This window comes from Cyrtonyx montezumae, unplaced genomic scaffold (assembly GCF_038088225.1).
Source record: "Cyrtonyx montezumae isolate F1298 unplaced genomic scaffold, pur_monq_1.0 scaffold_0, whole genome shotgun sequence".
In the NCBI taxonomy this organism is placed as follows: Eukaryota; Metazoa; Chordata; class Aves; order Galliformes; family Odontophoridae; genus Cyrtonyx; species Cyrtonyx montezumae.
This window is the reverse complement of record NW_027071824.1, coordinates 15,189,120-15,202,111: the sequence shown is the minus strand read 5'-3', so window position 1 is coordinate 15,202,111 and position 12,992 is coordinate 15,189,120. Positions and strand designations below refer to the sequence as shown.

General features: G+C 40.3%; 1 protein-coding gene across 4 annotated transcripts in view; it reads left to right on the top strand.

The window, feature by feature from the left end:
* Positions 1–12,992, top strand: part of DAAM2 (dishevelled associated activator of morphogenesis 2) — a 177,206-nt gene that overhangs the window by 144,866 nt on the left and 19,348 nt on the right. For all 4 annotated transcript variants that reach the window (XM_065755211.1, XM_065755203.1, XM_065755220.1 and 1 more), the window contains 4 exons: positions 2,702–2,808; positions 10,883–10,967; positions 12,227–12,333; positions 12,889–12,977. In XM_065755211.1, coding sequence (XP_065611283.1) covers positions 2,702–2,808; positions 10,883–10,967; positions 12,227–12,333; positions 12,889–12,977 — 388 coding nt within the window. The remainder of the gene's footprint in view (positions 1–2,701; positions 2,809–10,882; positions 10,968–12,226; positions 12,334–12,888; positions 12,978–12,992) is intronic.

The following is a 12,992-nucleotide window of genomic DNA, read 5'->3' as shown; positions in this document are numbered from 1 at the left end:
TTTCAGATGTCATGATAAGTGTCTATGGTGGCATTATAAGAAAGTAGCTCTCACTGTGAGTACTCAGGGAACTGCAGCTAGAAAGTTTCCTCTGCTGCTGGAGAAGACTAATAAATGTATCTAGGCCACAAACCGTTTATCATCATGGCAATGTGTACCATAAAACAAGTCTGTGTGATAGTGTGGATTTTTGAATTTGTAATCTGAAATACTGTTTGAAGCATATAACACAATGTTAGCCCACATGGAAAGACTGTAAAGAGTAATGGGATAAAATATGGGGACATTGTTTTGTAGGTTGACAACAGCTCCAGCTGTTCTTGCTCTGTGTGCTTGGCTTATACTGCAAATGCTGGTCACTACTGCCTCCTTGCTCTTCTTTTTCTGTGTCTAAGAAAACACAGATAGTCCACATGCAATCTGTTTTCCTTCAGTTAAGTTTGCAATCTGGATTCAGTAAAACCTGAGGCTTCATCTGCTTTTGCTTACACAGAACTCCACATGTCTATAAATATCTCTCTCCTCAATATGAGTTGGAGAGAATATATTTTTAGATGAGACTAGGCCACTCCTTATGACCAAGGAGTGGGCCATGTCTGAATAGTTCAGGTATTCGTCTCTGTTGAACCTTCAGGGCTGGGGAATTGAAACGGGATGGAGACTGTTATACTAATCCCTCCTGCATGGCTTTAGGGGAAGCCATCTGAACACAGCACATAGCCAAGCCTTGAAATACACAGTATGCAGCCAAGCCCTGAAATAACTTCTTTTTTTTTCTTTTTACTTGGGATGGGTGCTGTATAATGGTAACCAGCTGTACTTGTCTGCAAACACTAGCTAGTGAGAGACAGTGAAGCTTTTAAATTAGGAGCAAAGCACAAACCTACCAGTATCTTTCTTACCTCTCACTGTTCAACAGCTGCTTATCTCCCTATTCCCCTGCACTCCTCCCCAGAAAATGAGGAAATTTAGAAAAAGTTTGACATCTCTGCATACATTGTGGGAGTGCACTGCTCTTTTGTTTTGTTAGTTTTCCTCAAAATAACAAACTTCCTAGATGTTTGGTTGTTTCCTTCTTTAGAAACTCTTTGATTTGTCTAGTAGTAGTGTATTTTCTTTCTTTCCCAGCTAGACACCCTGGGCTTCTCGGGCAGAACTATAGCATGCATGTCTTCAGCTGATAGATTATACCTGCTTATAATTCTACTTCATATTGCTAGTGACCCTCTTAAACACATTTGCTTGTGGTTGTATGAGTCCTTTGTGTATCCAGGAGCAGCACAGGCTCATTGTGGCTGTACCATGAACTTAAATGGGAAGTAACAGTATGAGTCTCTCCAGGATTTACTTTTAAATTTCAGATATTTGGGTACTAAAAAATCTCTTGAAGCAAATCAGTCAGGAGAGCAGTAAACACTTCAAAAGCATTGTGTTAGGAGTTAGTAACTCAAAACAGACACTAATGTAAGTAGGATCTGAGCTGAAGAACTTTCATTCCAAGGCGTTAATTCTAGAAGTTGCATACTTGTCATGGTTTTGCATTTTTTCATGGGTATCTTCTGTTGACCACACTCAGAGACAGTGTGGTCTCCAAAAAGATCCAACCCAGCATGTTTGCTGTTATGTCCAATGGAAGAGGTCACATTATTAATTTGATTGATGCATTAAAAGCTGGATCATACTAGTTAATTTCAAAATCTCAAGGAATGATAATATGAGTGTAATAAAAAGGCGTTTGTAAAGAGACTACAACAATAGCTAGCTGGGAAGATAAAAGCTGTCCTGTTTCCAGTTTCCTCTGATGATTACTTGGAAACTATTATGCAAGGTTATCACTTTTTATTATTACCTCTACTTTCCATTTAAGGAATGGTGTTAAAAGAAGCAAATTGGAATTACAGAAACCCAATCTCTAGAAGTATAACAAAGTCCATGACTGATGTTTAGGCATGACAAGGAGTTAGATATTTCTGGATGGTCAGACTAGGTCTGCAATTAATTTCTGTCTATGCTCTGTATCAAACATCTTGGACTGGTATTTTCCAGGTGGTTTGGCAATGAGGATATACTTTGAGAAAAGGTGTTTTCTCTGTGTTTAATTGTATTAATTCATTTTGACTGAGAAGCTAGAGAAGAAGAGAAGCTAGTTCAAATGTAGGCATTGGCCACTTAGTAAAATACATAGTATGATAAAGGCTATCTTATCCTACTGTTTGCATCTCGCATGTAATATGGATTAGACTGGTCCAGTGGCAGCCTTAATAGATGATGAAAGGATTTTTCCTGATTGGGCTGCAGTGTTTCATAAACACTGTAACCTTTGCAGGAGACATCCAGCTCAAGGATACGCTACGACATTAGGGGGTTTTACAGTACATGCCCAGTTTTTCTGTCAAACTAGATTTATGTTATAACATAATAATAATAATATCACAGTTCATAGAGTAAATCCAGTAAGTTAGAATCAGGTCCAATATTTGATGATCTTACAGGTGATAATGAATTACTCCTGTGTGTCTAGTAATACAGGCTCTACCTACATGTTTTCTGGCCTTCATGCTTCCTTTTCTAATCATGCGGGTGGATTTGCCCAAATTGGGTTGTTTTTTTTCATCATACTGAACTAACTCTATCAGTACTGGGTGAGTAGATAAGGAAAAACATGATACTGACTGTCTTCCCCCTTTTGAATTATACACAGAAAGAGATGGGTTCAACAGAAGACCTTTACCTCTCCACACGAAAGGTGAAAGAGCTCTCTGTGATTGATGGCCGGAGGGCCCAGAATTGTGTCATTCTCCTTTCCAAGTAAGTGTGCTAAGCTTTAGCTGACAGTGTAAGCTGTGATCATCACAGAGGTGAGAGGGGAGTGAAATTTAACAAATGGACATGTCCCTTTTCTTACCTAGGCCTGCTGTCCAATACCTGTAGCACTTCAAACAAAATTCTTCTGCAGCTTAATAGAAGCAAGTGTCTTTGTGAATTGTTAGCTCTCTTAATATGCACACATGCACACACATTTTGTTTACTAAGCAGATGGACATAGAAACCAGGATGTATCTGAACACACATCATTAGAAAGCTATTGGTACTTATGGGCAGATGAAATCAGTTAGTTTGCAGTGCGTCCACTTCACTAAGTGATGTGTCTCCCGTGTGGTGTGTATGTCATTTATCTCAATTTGTTTTGTATGTTGTTTTCTAAATGTTGATGTAAACATCTCCTTGGAATACAGCAGTGTTGAGAGTGGTTTTGGAAGTTTGTCAGAAAGTTGGCAAATGTAAGAAAAGATATTCAAGAATTAGCTCTTGTTTTTGAAAATGAGGCTTTGGAAACCATGATTCAACTTTGCATGCTCCTGTAATGACCCTGTGTCTTCAGATGCTGTGACACTGGGCTCTCTGTACGTTTTTCATGACTTTCTTCCAGCCTGTGTACTGGACTGGATATCTGTCACTAAACAGCAAATTTGTATGAGCGCTGAACCACATGAGAATCTTACCTTCTCTATCAGAGGCAGGAAGCAGGGCTTGGAAACCTGTGGCAGTACTGAGCATGAGAACTATTCCACTGATCAGCAGAAAATGCAGCTTCAATGTGATTGTCTGCTCTAGCAAGGTAACAGTTAAAAGCAAAGTTGCAGCCAGACCACCAGGACTGGAGTGAGTTCTTTCCACTGTTAGTGAAAACCATGGAGGCACTCATTATGCTACGTATGTGGCATTAGCCAGCATGTCAGCAGGACCCCTGCCATCCAAACCAGCAAGGAGGGAAGGCTTACATTTCTCTCTCTGCAGTAGTTGCCAGTGCATGTTTTTGCTGGTGTTGGCAGCTGACTGCAAGCTGAGGCAGAGGGATGCCGAAGGTATAGGGGCAGCAGGATTTTCATGCTGTTTGACAGACCTGTGAAAGTGTATCTGGGGTTTGGATTAAGTCATGTAAGCACATGGAACACTTCCCAGAGTGTTAACATAATGTGTGCAGGTGGCTGTGCTGAGGGGGATCCAAGAAGGTGGTCCATGACTTGCTGTGACACTAGGTGTTCATTTTTAAATATCTTCTATCTCATAAACAGGAGCAAGTATAGGTGATGGCAGCATGTTTTTCACCATTCACCTCTTCTGCCATGCAAGTCTGCCCTATCCTTTCCTAAGGAATTCTTTCTAAACAGCAAGAGAGACAAAGGACATTCCCCATGATTTGTCATACCTCCTGTTGCCTCCAGAAAAGTGAACTTGGTGCACTAGCCTTGCAATTCAGGGTATGCAGCATGTGGTCACTCCAGGTGTGCCATGACACCAGTATGCCTTGAGTAAGGGGTTGGACTCGGTGATCTCTAGAGGTCCCTTCCAACCCCTACGATTCTGTGATTCTGTGAGTTGCTAGGTTGGACTCTAGTGCTGCAAAGCTTATCCACCAAGAAATATCCTGTTCTTACTGTTAGCAGGCCTAACAATGCCTTCCAGCTTGCGTGGTGCCCTGTTAACTTTGCTGTCATCAGGGCTATTATTCGCTTAGATGGTTTCATGCTTGTCATGGGTAGGTTTACACTCAGCATATAAGAAGTGTCTCATAGCTTGGACGTGGACTGATGTTGCTCCCCAAACCTTCTTTTCAAAGGCAACTAGAAAAACAAAAATCTTTGGGAACTAAAATGACACCTCTGTATAAATATATTTTATTGCTCTTTCTGCTTACATGGATCTGTTGTTGAAGATATCAATTGGGAAGATTGGCTGCAGACGGTAATTGAAAGGGTTATGCAACCCCACTGCAGTTTTTTTTTTGTTTTTCATTATCCCAGAGCTTCCTCCTGTAGGCTGAAACCAGAAGGGGACATGCTCCTAACCAAATCTCCCCTGGTTGCTGCCACATCCTTGCTTCTCCTGCAGTGCACCTTACATGTGTGCAGATGGATGTGCAAACAGATACAATGAGAAAACATTTTAAAATGGTGACAAACAAAGAGAGTTTGAGCAACCCTGAGCTTCAGCCCCAGCTTTCAGGTTGCCACAGTATCTGCCAACAGCTGTTTCCAATTTACTCTTACCGTGCATATATCCCTGTAGTTTATTCCCCCTTTGTTTACACTAAACTGCCGTGTCCTTTAAAGTAAAATAGCTGCATGGGTTGGGTTTTCTTTCCCTCCACTACTCAAATGTTTTTGTTTTACTAACACTGTGTTAGAAGGGGTCAAGCAGAGCTCATATTTCATATGATCCAACAAGCCAAGGTCTAACTAGATGAGAAATAGATGTCTCTTGCTTTGTTTCATAGAGAAACAAGCATGGTAGACTGAGAAGAGATTAAAATTGAATTGTTAATTACTTTTTGACTGCAGTGAGGAGACTTATAGGACTTCCTGTTCTCATCTCAATTCTTATTTAAAAAAAAAAAAAGCTTTTTTTTTTTTTTTCGGCTACTTGATAGCAACATCTTTCAGTTTTCCTTCAGTGGAAGGATATAATAGTTCTTGTTTAATGGAACCTGATGGATCCAGAACAGAGTTCTTTCCCATAGGCCAACTGTAAAGATTTGAACAGGCACAAGATCAGTTTATCTCACAGTATTTCCAGTAGGCTATAATTCAACCAAGGCATGGAACCATCTGTCTGTGGTGAGTCCAGGCGCCCACTGTCTTCAAATCTGGCTTTCTTAATGGTGTTTCCAACATACAGTTATTTCTGTCACACTGGAAACCTGCTATCCCTCATGAATTTCCTGATGTCTTCAGTTTCCACCAGGCTGGAGAATTTACTGTCAGACTTGTGTGGTCTGGAAGAGCCATCCCAGATCCCTGTACTTCCCTGCTTTCACCTCACAGCTGGAAACTTCTCTGACCTCTCTCACCAGTATGGCTTCTCTTTCCCTTCATTACTTAAATAACAGATAGTATTTTCACTGCTCTAGTGTTTTTGTTGTACCACATCTTAAAATGTTCCTTTCAGAACTTGCCTATAGCTTGTATCTCTTACTGTTTTGCTCTGTGAAATGCTCTGCAGAGGTCTGGTCCTATGAGAGACATCATTCACACTGAACATGAAGGTTAACTGTATACTTACGGAACTTTTTTGGACAAGTTATTTTGCTTGAATTCCAGCAAAATCATTATGTCAGAGTTGTTCTGAGATGTATTTGTTATTCCTGTGGCCCAGCTAGTCAACAGTAACCTTCTCAAGAGTCTGGAAACAGTAGAAATATTAGGAAAATGTCATACAGTTAGTAGCAGAAGGCTACACAATATGACTAAACAAAAATATTTTTAAATGTTAATGTCATAGTAGTTATGTACTGTGAACTAGGCTCAGCAAGCAGATGTACCAAAAGCTTGTGTCTTTCATGATTGTTGGTTCAGATATCTTTAAATAAGGGAGAAGGGACTTGTACAGCACTTCCAAACACAATACTGAAGAGACCGTTTTTCTCACATAGCTTTGCCTCCTAGGAGTTTCTAAACCCTTTCAGTTCTAACATTAATGAGATGAGCTGTTTGGACAGTGTTGATCTCCAAATCCCCACTATTGTTCCCAGAATGTTATGGCATTGTCTTTTTCACCGACAGGACGTGTTGGCAGCTGAGATAAAATGTGAAAAGAGAGGTTTCTCTCTCCTAGGTGAACTTGCAGTTAGACCAGCCTGATGTTCCTGAATGCTTTTTCTGAATGTAAGGAAAGATCTACTTTTCCTGCCTTTATGGCTTACCAACAGTGAGTATTCCCAGAATGTAGCTATTTAGCATCTGCCTGAAGCTTGGCAGTTGCTCAGAGCCTTAGGAGAGCTGCGGGGTATTTAGAGAAGGTTTAAGTCCCAGTCACAACATTTGGGAGTGAATTCACTAGTAACCTGTGTGAAATGAATTGTGGAGATGGAGCAGTCTGTGGTCAATAGATGCTAAGAATTGAGTGAGCTCTACCACGTGACCTCAGAATGCAGCTAAGTATGTAGAGGGATATATGTGTTTGAGGTCATGTTCACACATGAGGGAAGGGCAAGGTCTATTTCACTATTTTCAGCTAGCGGCAGCAGTGTCAAAGCTATGACCGCTAGCATCTTTGCAAGCCCTGTGGTTTAGTCCAGTCTTGATACATAATAAAACCAGTCCCTTTCTCCAAAGGAAGAGTGGGAACGTGATACTAATATAGCTGCATCACAGTTCAGGGTTCTCTGGTAGAAGGCAGACAAACTGTTTTCTCAAAAGCTAAACAAGATCCAAGGAACAATCCCATGAAGTGACTCACTTTTTTGTCTGTGAAGGGAGATGGTTAATAAGCAACAAATATTCTGTTTTGATCCATGGAAGAGAGGAATGAAGGGGGGAGGTTACTGTGATTTAAATCAATGGGTATATTTAAGATGGAAAAATGCGTGAGCTCTGGGTGTCTGTAAGGGAAGTTGATGTAAAGCTGCAACATGTCTCCCAGGCATGTTCAGAGACAGTCTGCTGACTTTCTCCAAGAGAACGAAACAATAAACCACTTGATGTCTTTAAGTGAAGCTGGTGTTAAATCAGCCGAGGTGTCCTGGGGAGATTAGTGATGAATTACCCAGCAGAGTCAATAGAGATTATTTATGAAGCCAGAGGGGATAGAGGGAGGCAGCTTAAGTACCATATCAGAAGTTATTTGGTACTTGTTGAGTTTTAACATTGCTTGAAGATGACTCAAGCAGTTGGACTTCCTTATGCTGCCACCAGATGTATGGGTAAGGGGAGAAGGAGGGAGTATTCTCAGTAAAGATCCTTTCCATTGCTCTTTTGACTGGCGTCAGGCTGCTGTTGAACAAAACCACGGTCAATATCTATGCTCTGAGTGAGTGCTGCAGCAGAAGAAAGAGGCACAGTGTTTTCTCCTGGTTACATTTACTTCCTAAGCTCTGATGCCAGGATTGTTGCTTGGGTTAAGAAGTGTGAGGCAGAGAGAATGCAGCTTGAATTGTACCCTGCTCTGAATAGAGTTGTCTTCAGCAGCTGGAGGAAGAGTGCCTGGATCTGAAAAGCTTGTAAGAAAGTCATTGCACACTTTTCAGTACATACTTGATTTACTGAAACGTAATTTCTGCAGTGTAATTTTTTGGGCTGCAGTTCCACTTTAATTTGCTGTCTGTACCTCATGAGTTTTAGGCTCTGAGGGATGCCTCTATTCAGTTCTAAATGGGAAGAGTTTATGCATCTGCTTTAGTTTCTTCTTTAATCACTTCACCTGTTTCTGCTTAAAAGCAGCACATCTGTTTCACATTACCACTGTCCATCTTTAAGATCTACTACATGACTGGGCATTAATTTTGAAGATACAAGCGAAATCACTTGATTAAGAATTCTTTGGCCAGTTATTCAGCCAGTTTTTACTGGGAAGGTCCCTGTTTAGTAGTGTTGATGCTTACAACGTTTGAAATATGTCCTGCCTCTAAGAAGCCCACTTTGGAAGAGTGAACTTGTTTTGCCGTAAAATCTTCTGTACTTGTAATTGGATTGGTAATAATCAAGGATGCACACCTGCAGGCATCATGACCCCATTACAGACCTGTAAGTGACTCAGTTAAGCTGCTTCTCAGCAGGGGGTTGGCAGGCTTTCTGGTTCTCTCCACTGTGGGCTAAACCATCCAAGCCAGATGTTTTTCTGTGGATGGTTGGGCACAGAATCATTCAAGAAATCAAAGTGTTTGTATAACTGTCTGTCCTTGGGGCTCTCAATTATTTTTGAACAGATGATGTTTTCAAGTGTATTTAGTGATGATAAATGGCAGCAAACATTGGAGTTTGGAATCCAAAGTCCTCAGGCTCCTGGACGGAATAGTGAGATCTGCAGTAATGTGAGCCACGCTTTCTGTGTTGTTAATGTGCCTCAGACCTCTCTGTTCGGTTCTGTCTTTTGCATCCCCAAACACACACACAGGAACTCGATGTAAAGAGGTGGTCAGTGTAATAAATGAATGATTTACATGGAAAAAAAGACTGTGAAACTCACTTTTTTTTCTTCCCAATCTTGAACTAAAGTAGCAACACCATCACTGACAAAACCCCTGGTGCTCATGGGATGGTGTATTGTCTCTCCCTGATACACTGTGTGCCTGTGTCACAAGATACAACCCCTCTGTGCAGAGGCCAGATTCTGGAAAATGTAAAGGTGCATTCTGTGACACTTCTAAAAGTGTAGGCACCAAATTGTCTGGGCATGTGTATGTGTGTCTGCTAGGAGCCAGGCCCACACCCAAAAATAAGCTTCTCAAGAGTCATGCGGTGACAGAATTTGATCAGCTGAGGGTCATACAACCGTGGGCTTCACAATTCATGATTATTAAAGCCAAAAGAAACTTCAGTTTTCTGATCAAGAATGTAGGGTTTTACGCAGAAGCTCATGTGCTGAGGTTTGTTGTTTTGATCTTGAGTGAAAACTGATGACCTAAGGTATAAAGCTTCCAGCCTTTCACTGTAAACCTTCTAATCCTTCTATCTCTCAGTAATGGACCTATTTTGAAAGGTTTATGGTAATTCTTATTTAGCTGGTATCAGATTGCCTTCCTTGTCAAAAGCAGACAGTTAGTGGTGGACGGTTAGGAGCAGAGTGAGATTAATTAGTTAAGAGGTGTAATATTTAAAAGCTTTTGAATGTCTGCTGATTTATATTTTTGTTTCCAGATGTTAGTTGTATTGGGCAATATTAAAATGTAAGTTTCTGAGATTTAGTAATATTTCCTATCTGTATAATTAAAACTCTTTTGCTTTTACATACAAATGTGATTCTATCCAAATGACAATAGCGATGTGAAATTTGAACTTGGAATTTGTTACCATGGAAGATGAAAACATTCTGGCTCGTGCATCAGCCTGTTTCTCATTTATATTTACAATTTTTCTCTCTGCTGTTAATTAATTATAATGATTGTAGAAGGTCCATGGAGATTGCAGACTTCATTCCTCAAATATTTCTTTTCACGCTTTCCTGTTTCAGTCCCAAAATTGAGATTTCCTTCTGGATGGTGTTCCCCTGTTCTGCTGGGGAGAGATCAATGATTTGTTGTGAGTTGAGGGGATGGTAGTGTAGAATTTGTTGCTTGCACATATGTTTATTGTCACCTGCACAGAAAACTACGTGTTAACTTCTCTCAGTATATCAGACAGCCTCTCAGTGATCCCACATTTTGACTGTTGTGCCCTGGGTTTTGGTTGGAGACCTCAAGAATTTATTTTATTGATTCCTTGTTTAGTTGTAACTGGTGACTCTTAGTTATTGCACACAGGTATACAGGAGTAACTGTGAAGGAGAATATTATTTTAACATCTCAGATATTAATAAGCTCTTGTTTTTAGGGCCTGTTCCATGTTGGATATGAAACATAGACTTATTTGTGTTGTTGATTCCTTTTTCAGCTGTGACTGCTAACAGAATGAACTTAGCAAGCACAAACAGACACTGTTTTCTCAGTTTTTCAGGGAAAGATCAGTATCATTACTTGTTACCTTGGGAGATTTTATAATATTTAAAAGTGGAGGTGAAACACAAGCTCACTATCACATACACGCCATTCAGATTGTCAGGGTTTTTGTGCTGTAAAAGGGCGAGGGAGGTATTTTGATAAATAAGTAAATTGGAAGTACTTTTGATCTATGAGGATTTGATTCTTGTTAATTGACATGTGTGTATTAATTGACATGTGTGTATTCAGTGTGTATTTCTTACCAAAGTAGATTAAAAACAACGAAAAACAATTGAAAAAAAGATCATGATATAGAAAATCTCAGCCTTTGAAACACAGCTTTATATAGGACCTTCCCACAGCTATTTTGTGTTATTTTTAAGTGCACTTTTTCAGATTTCCTATTTTCTGAATTGTCAGAGTAATTTAAACTTTGCACTAATGGTAGAATGTTGGTATTGTTGAAAGGTTGAAGCTGTCTAATGAAGAAATCAGACAAGCAATCTTGAAGATGGATGAGCAAGAAGACTTAGCAAAAGATATGCTTGAGCAGGTAAGAAAGATTATTTCCTGATGCACTTTATGCTGATTACAGTAGATATGAGGTTTGTTTTCATGAACTCTCTTCTTACCTGTGGCTTTTCTTTGTCTTTTACTCTTCTTTATACTACTGATCTTTTTTCTCAGTATGTTCCCTTTCTCAGCTTTTCCATTGGGAGGTGTCACGAATCAGATCATATATGTCAGTGGTTACAGCCTCTAACCTCTAAGAAGAGACCATGCAATCTAACTAGAATGGTTTTAAAGGAATTGAGATGTCTGTACTCAGTTTGTACACTGCATAGCTTGTAGGGAAAGCAAAACAAAACAATTGAAACACCCTCGCTCCATTTTTCCCCATTTATAGAAGATGACAGATGATATTTTGACCAGAGTTACATATGGTATAATTCCTTAGGAGGGCACACAATGTTGTAATTCTCACCTCTGTGACAAATGTAATTACTTCTTTGTATGCAGTCACAGTATTTAATCATATAGAAAAAGCTATTCCATTTTGGAAATTTATAGCCTGCTTGTCATCTTAAATGAATGTCTGCAGCTGCTTTGTAAGTCATTGCAAACTTCTGGTGCTCCGCACCTTTGAATACCACACTTCTGAGGAGTGGGATGAAATACTGAAGATACAGTGTAGAGCAAAGAGCTTCTTGCGAGCAGTTTTTTCCTTGTGGGTGTGCACTGAGGCTGCATGCATAGCAGCATTTATAACCAGACTAAAGCACAGCTACTGCTAGATATGTCAAAAATCTGTCAAAGTATGAGCTTTGAAGGTCAGCATGTGAATAGCAGCCAGTGTCAGATACACATCTAGTAGCTTGGTCATTGTTTATTGTTTCCACAGAGTAGGGCGGACCCAAGAGAGAGAGAGATGGGGCTTTGTGTGCATTCCAAGATATTCACAAGGAATAGTTCACACTGGTTGGGGTGCATCCTGTTATTGTGTGCACCAGTCTACACTCTGCATAGTGCTGTGGGAATCAGAGTTGTTTCTGTACTTCCCCTTGGGTAAACTGCAGTTGTACTTGGCCTTTAGGATTTAGAAATGGGAAATTCCCCTTCGGAGATGGAAATGAATCTAGTAGGGTCAGTGAAGGACAAAAGCACAACAGCAAGCAGATATTTAGAAAAGGTCATTTTTGTAGCTGCAGCTGCACTTGAAGTTACAGTCACATGACTGAATCAAAGTAATGCTTCCCAGTGGTAATAGATAAAACCCTTGTCTTTGTGTTTGGTTTGTGTCTGCCGTTCCAGCTGCTGAAGTTCGTTCCTGAAAAGAGTGATACTGACCTGCTGGAGGAGCATAAACATGAAATTGAGCGCATGGCTCGGGCGGATCGTTTTCTCTTTGAAATGAGCAGGTCTGTTCAATACGTTATGGGGAAAAAGCACTGAGGGCTTCTTGGAAGCACCTGTAATTGTTGTTAAAAATGGATCATCTGGCACTGAGGGGGAATGTGCAAGAGACTGTGGGCCAACATTATACTTTGCATTTTCCAGAAGCCTTCCAATGTTACAAATGTTTTCCTACATTATGCAAACTTTTCATTGATAATAAACACTCGCCCTGCTGTCACTTAAGGACAATCCCCTGATGACAAGCAGAAATCTATCTCCTCTGCCTAGCTTCATTCACAGGAAAAGGGATTTCATGACTCTCCTATTTTGAGAGTAATGGAAGTTCCTCCAGCTCCTTTTCACCTGGAACTCGTGCATTTGGGCTCTCCATTTTTCTAACATTGTTGATTAAGTAGAGTTAGATGCTTGGACTATGTCTGTAATCCCATGCATAGATCTTTGGGAGCTCAACATCCAGCCATAAGATTAGGTAGCATACTATTACGTAAGCAGCATACTGGCACAGGGCTGCAAAATGTTTCAAGTTCAGTGCTGATTTTACTTTACCCTTTGTGTAGGATTGACCACTATCAGCAGCGACTCCAGGCATTATTCTTTAAGAAGAAATTTCCAGAGAGACTGGCAGAAGCAAAGCCAAAAGTCGAAGGTATGGTTAAAAGCT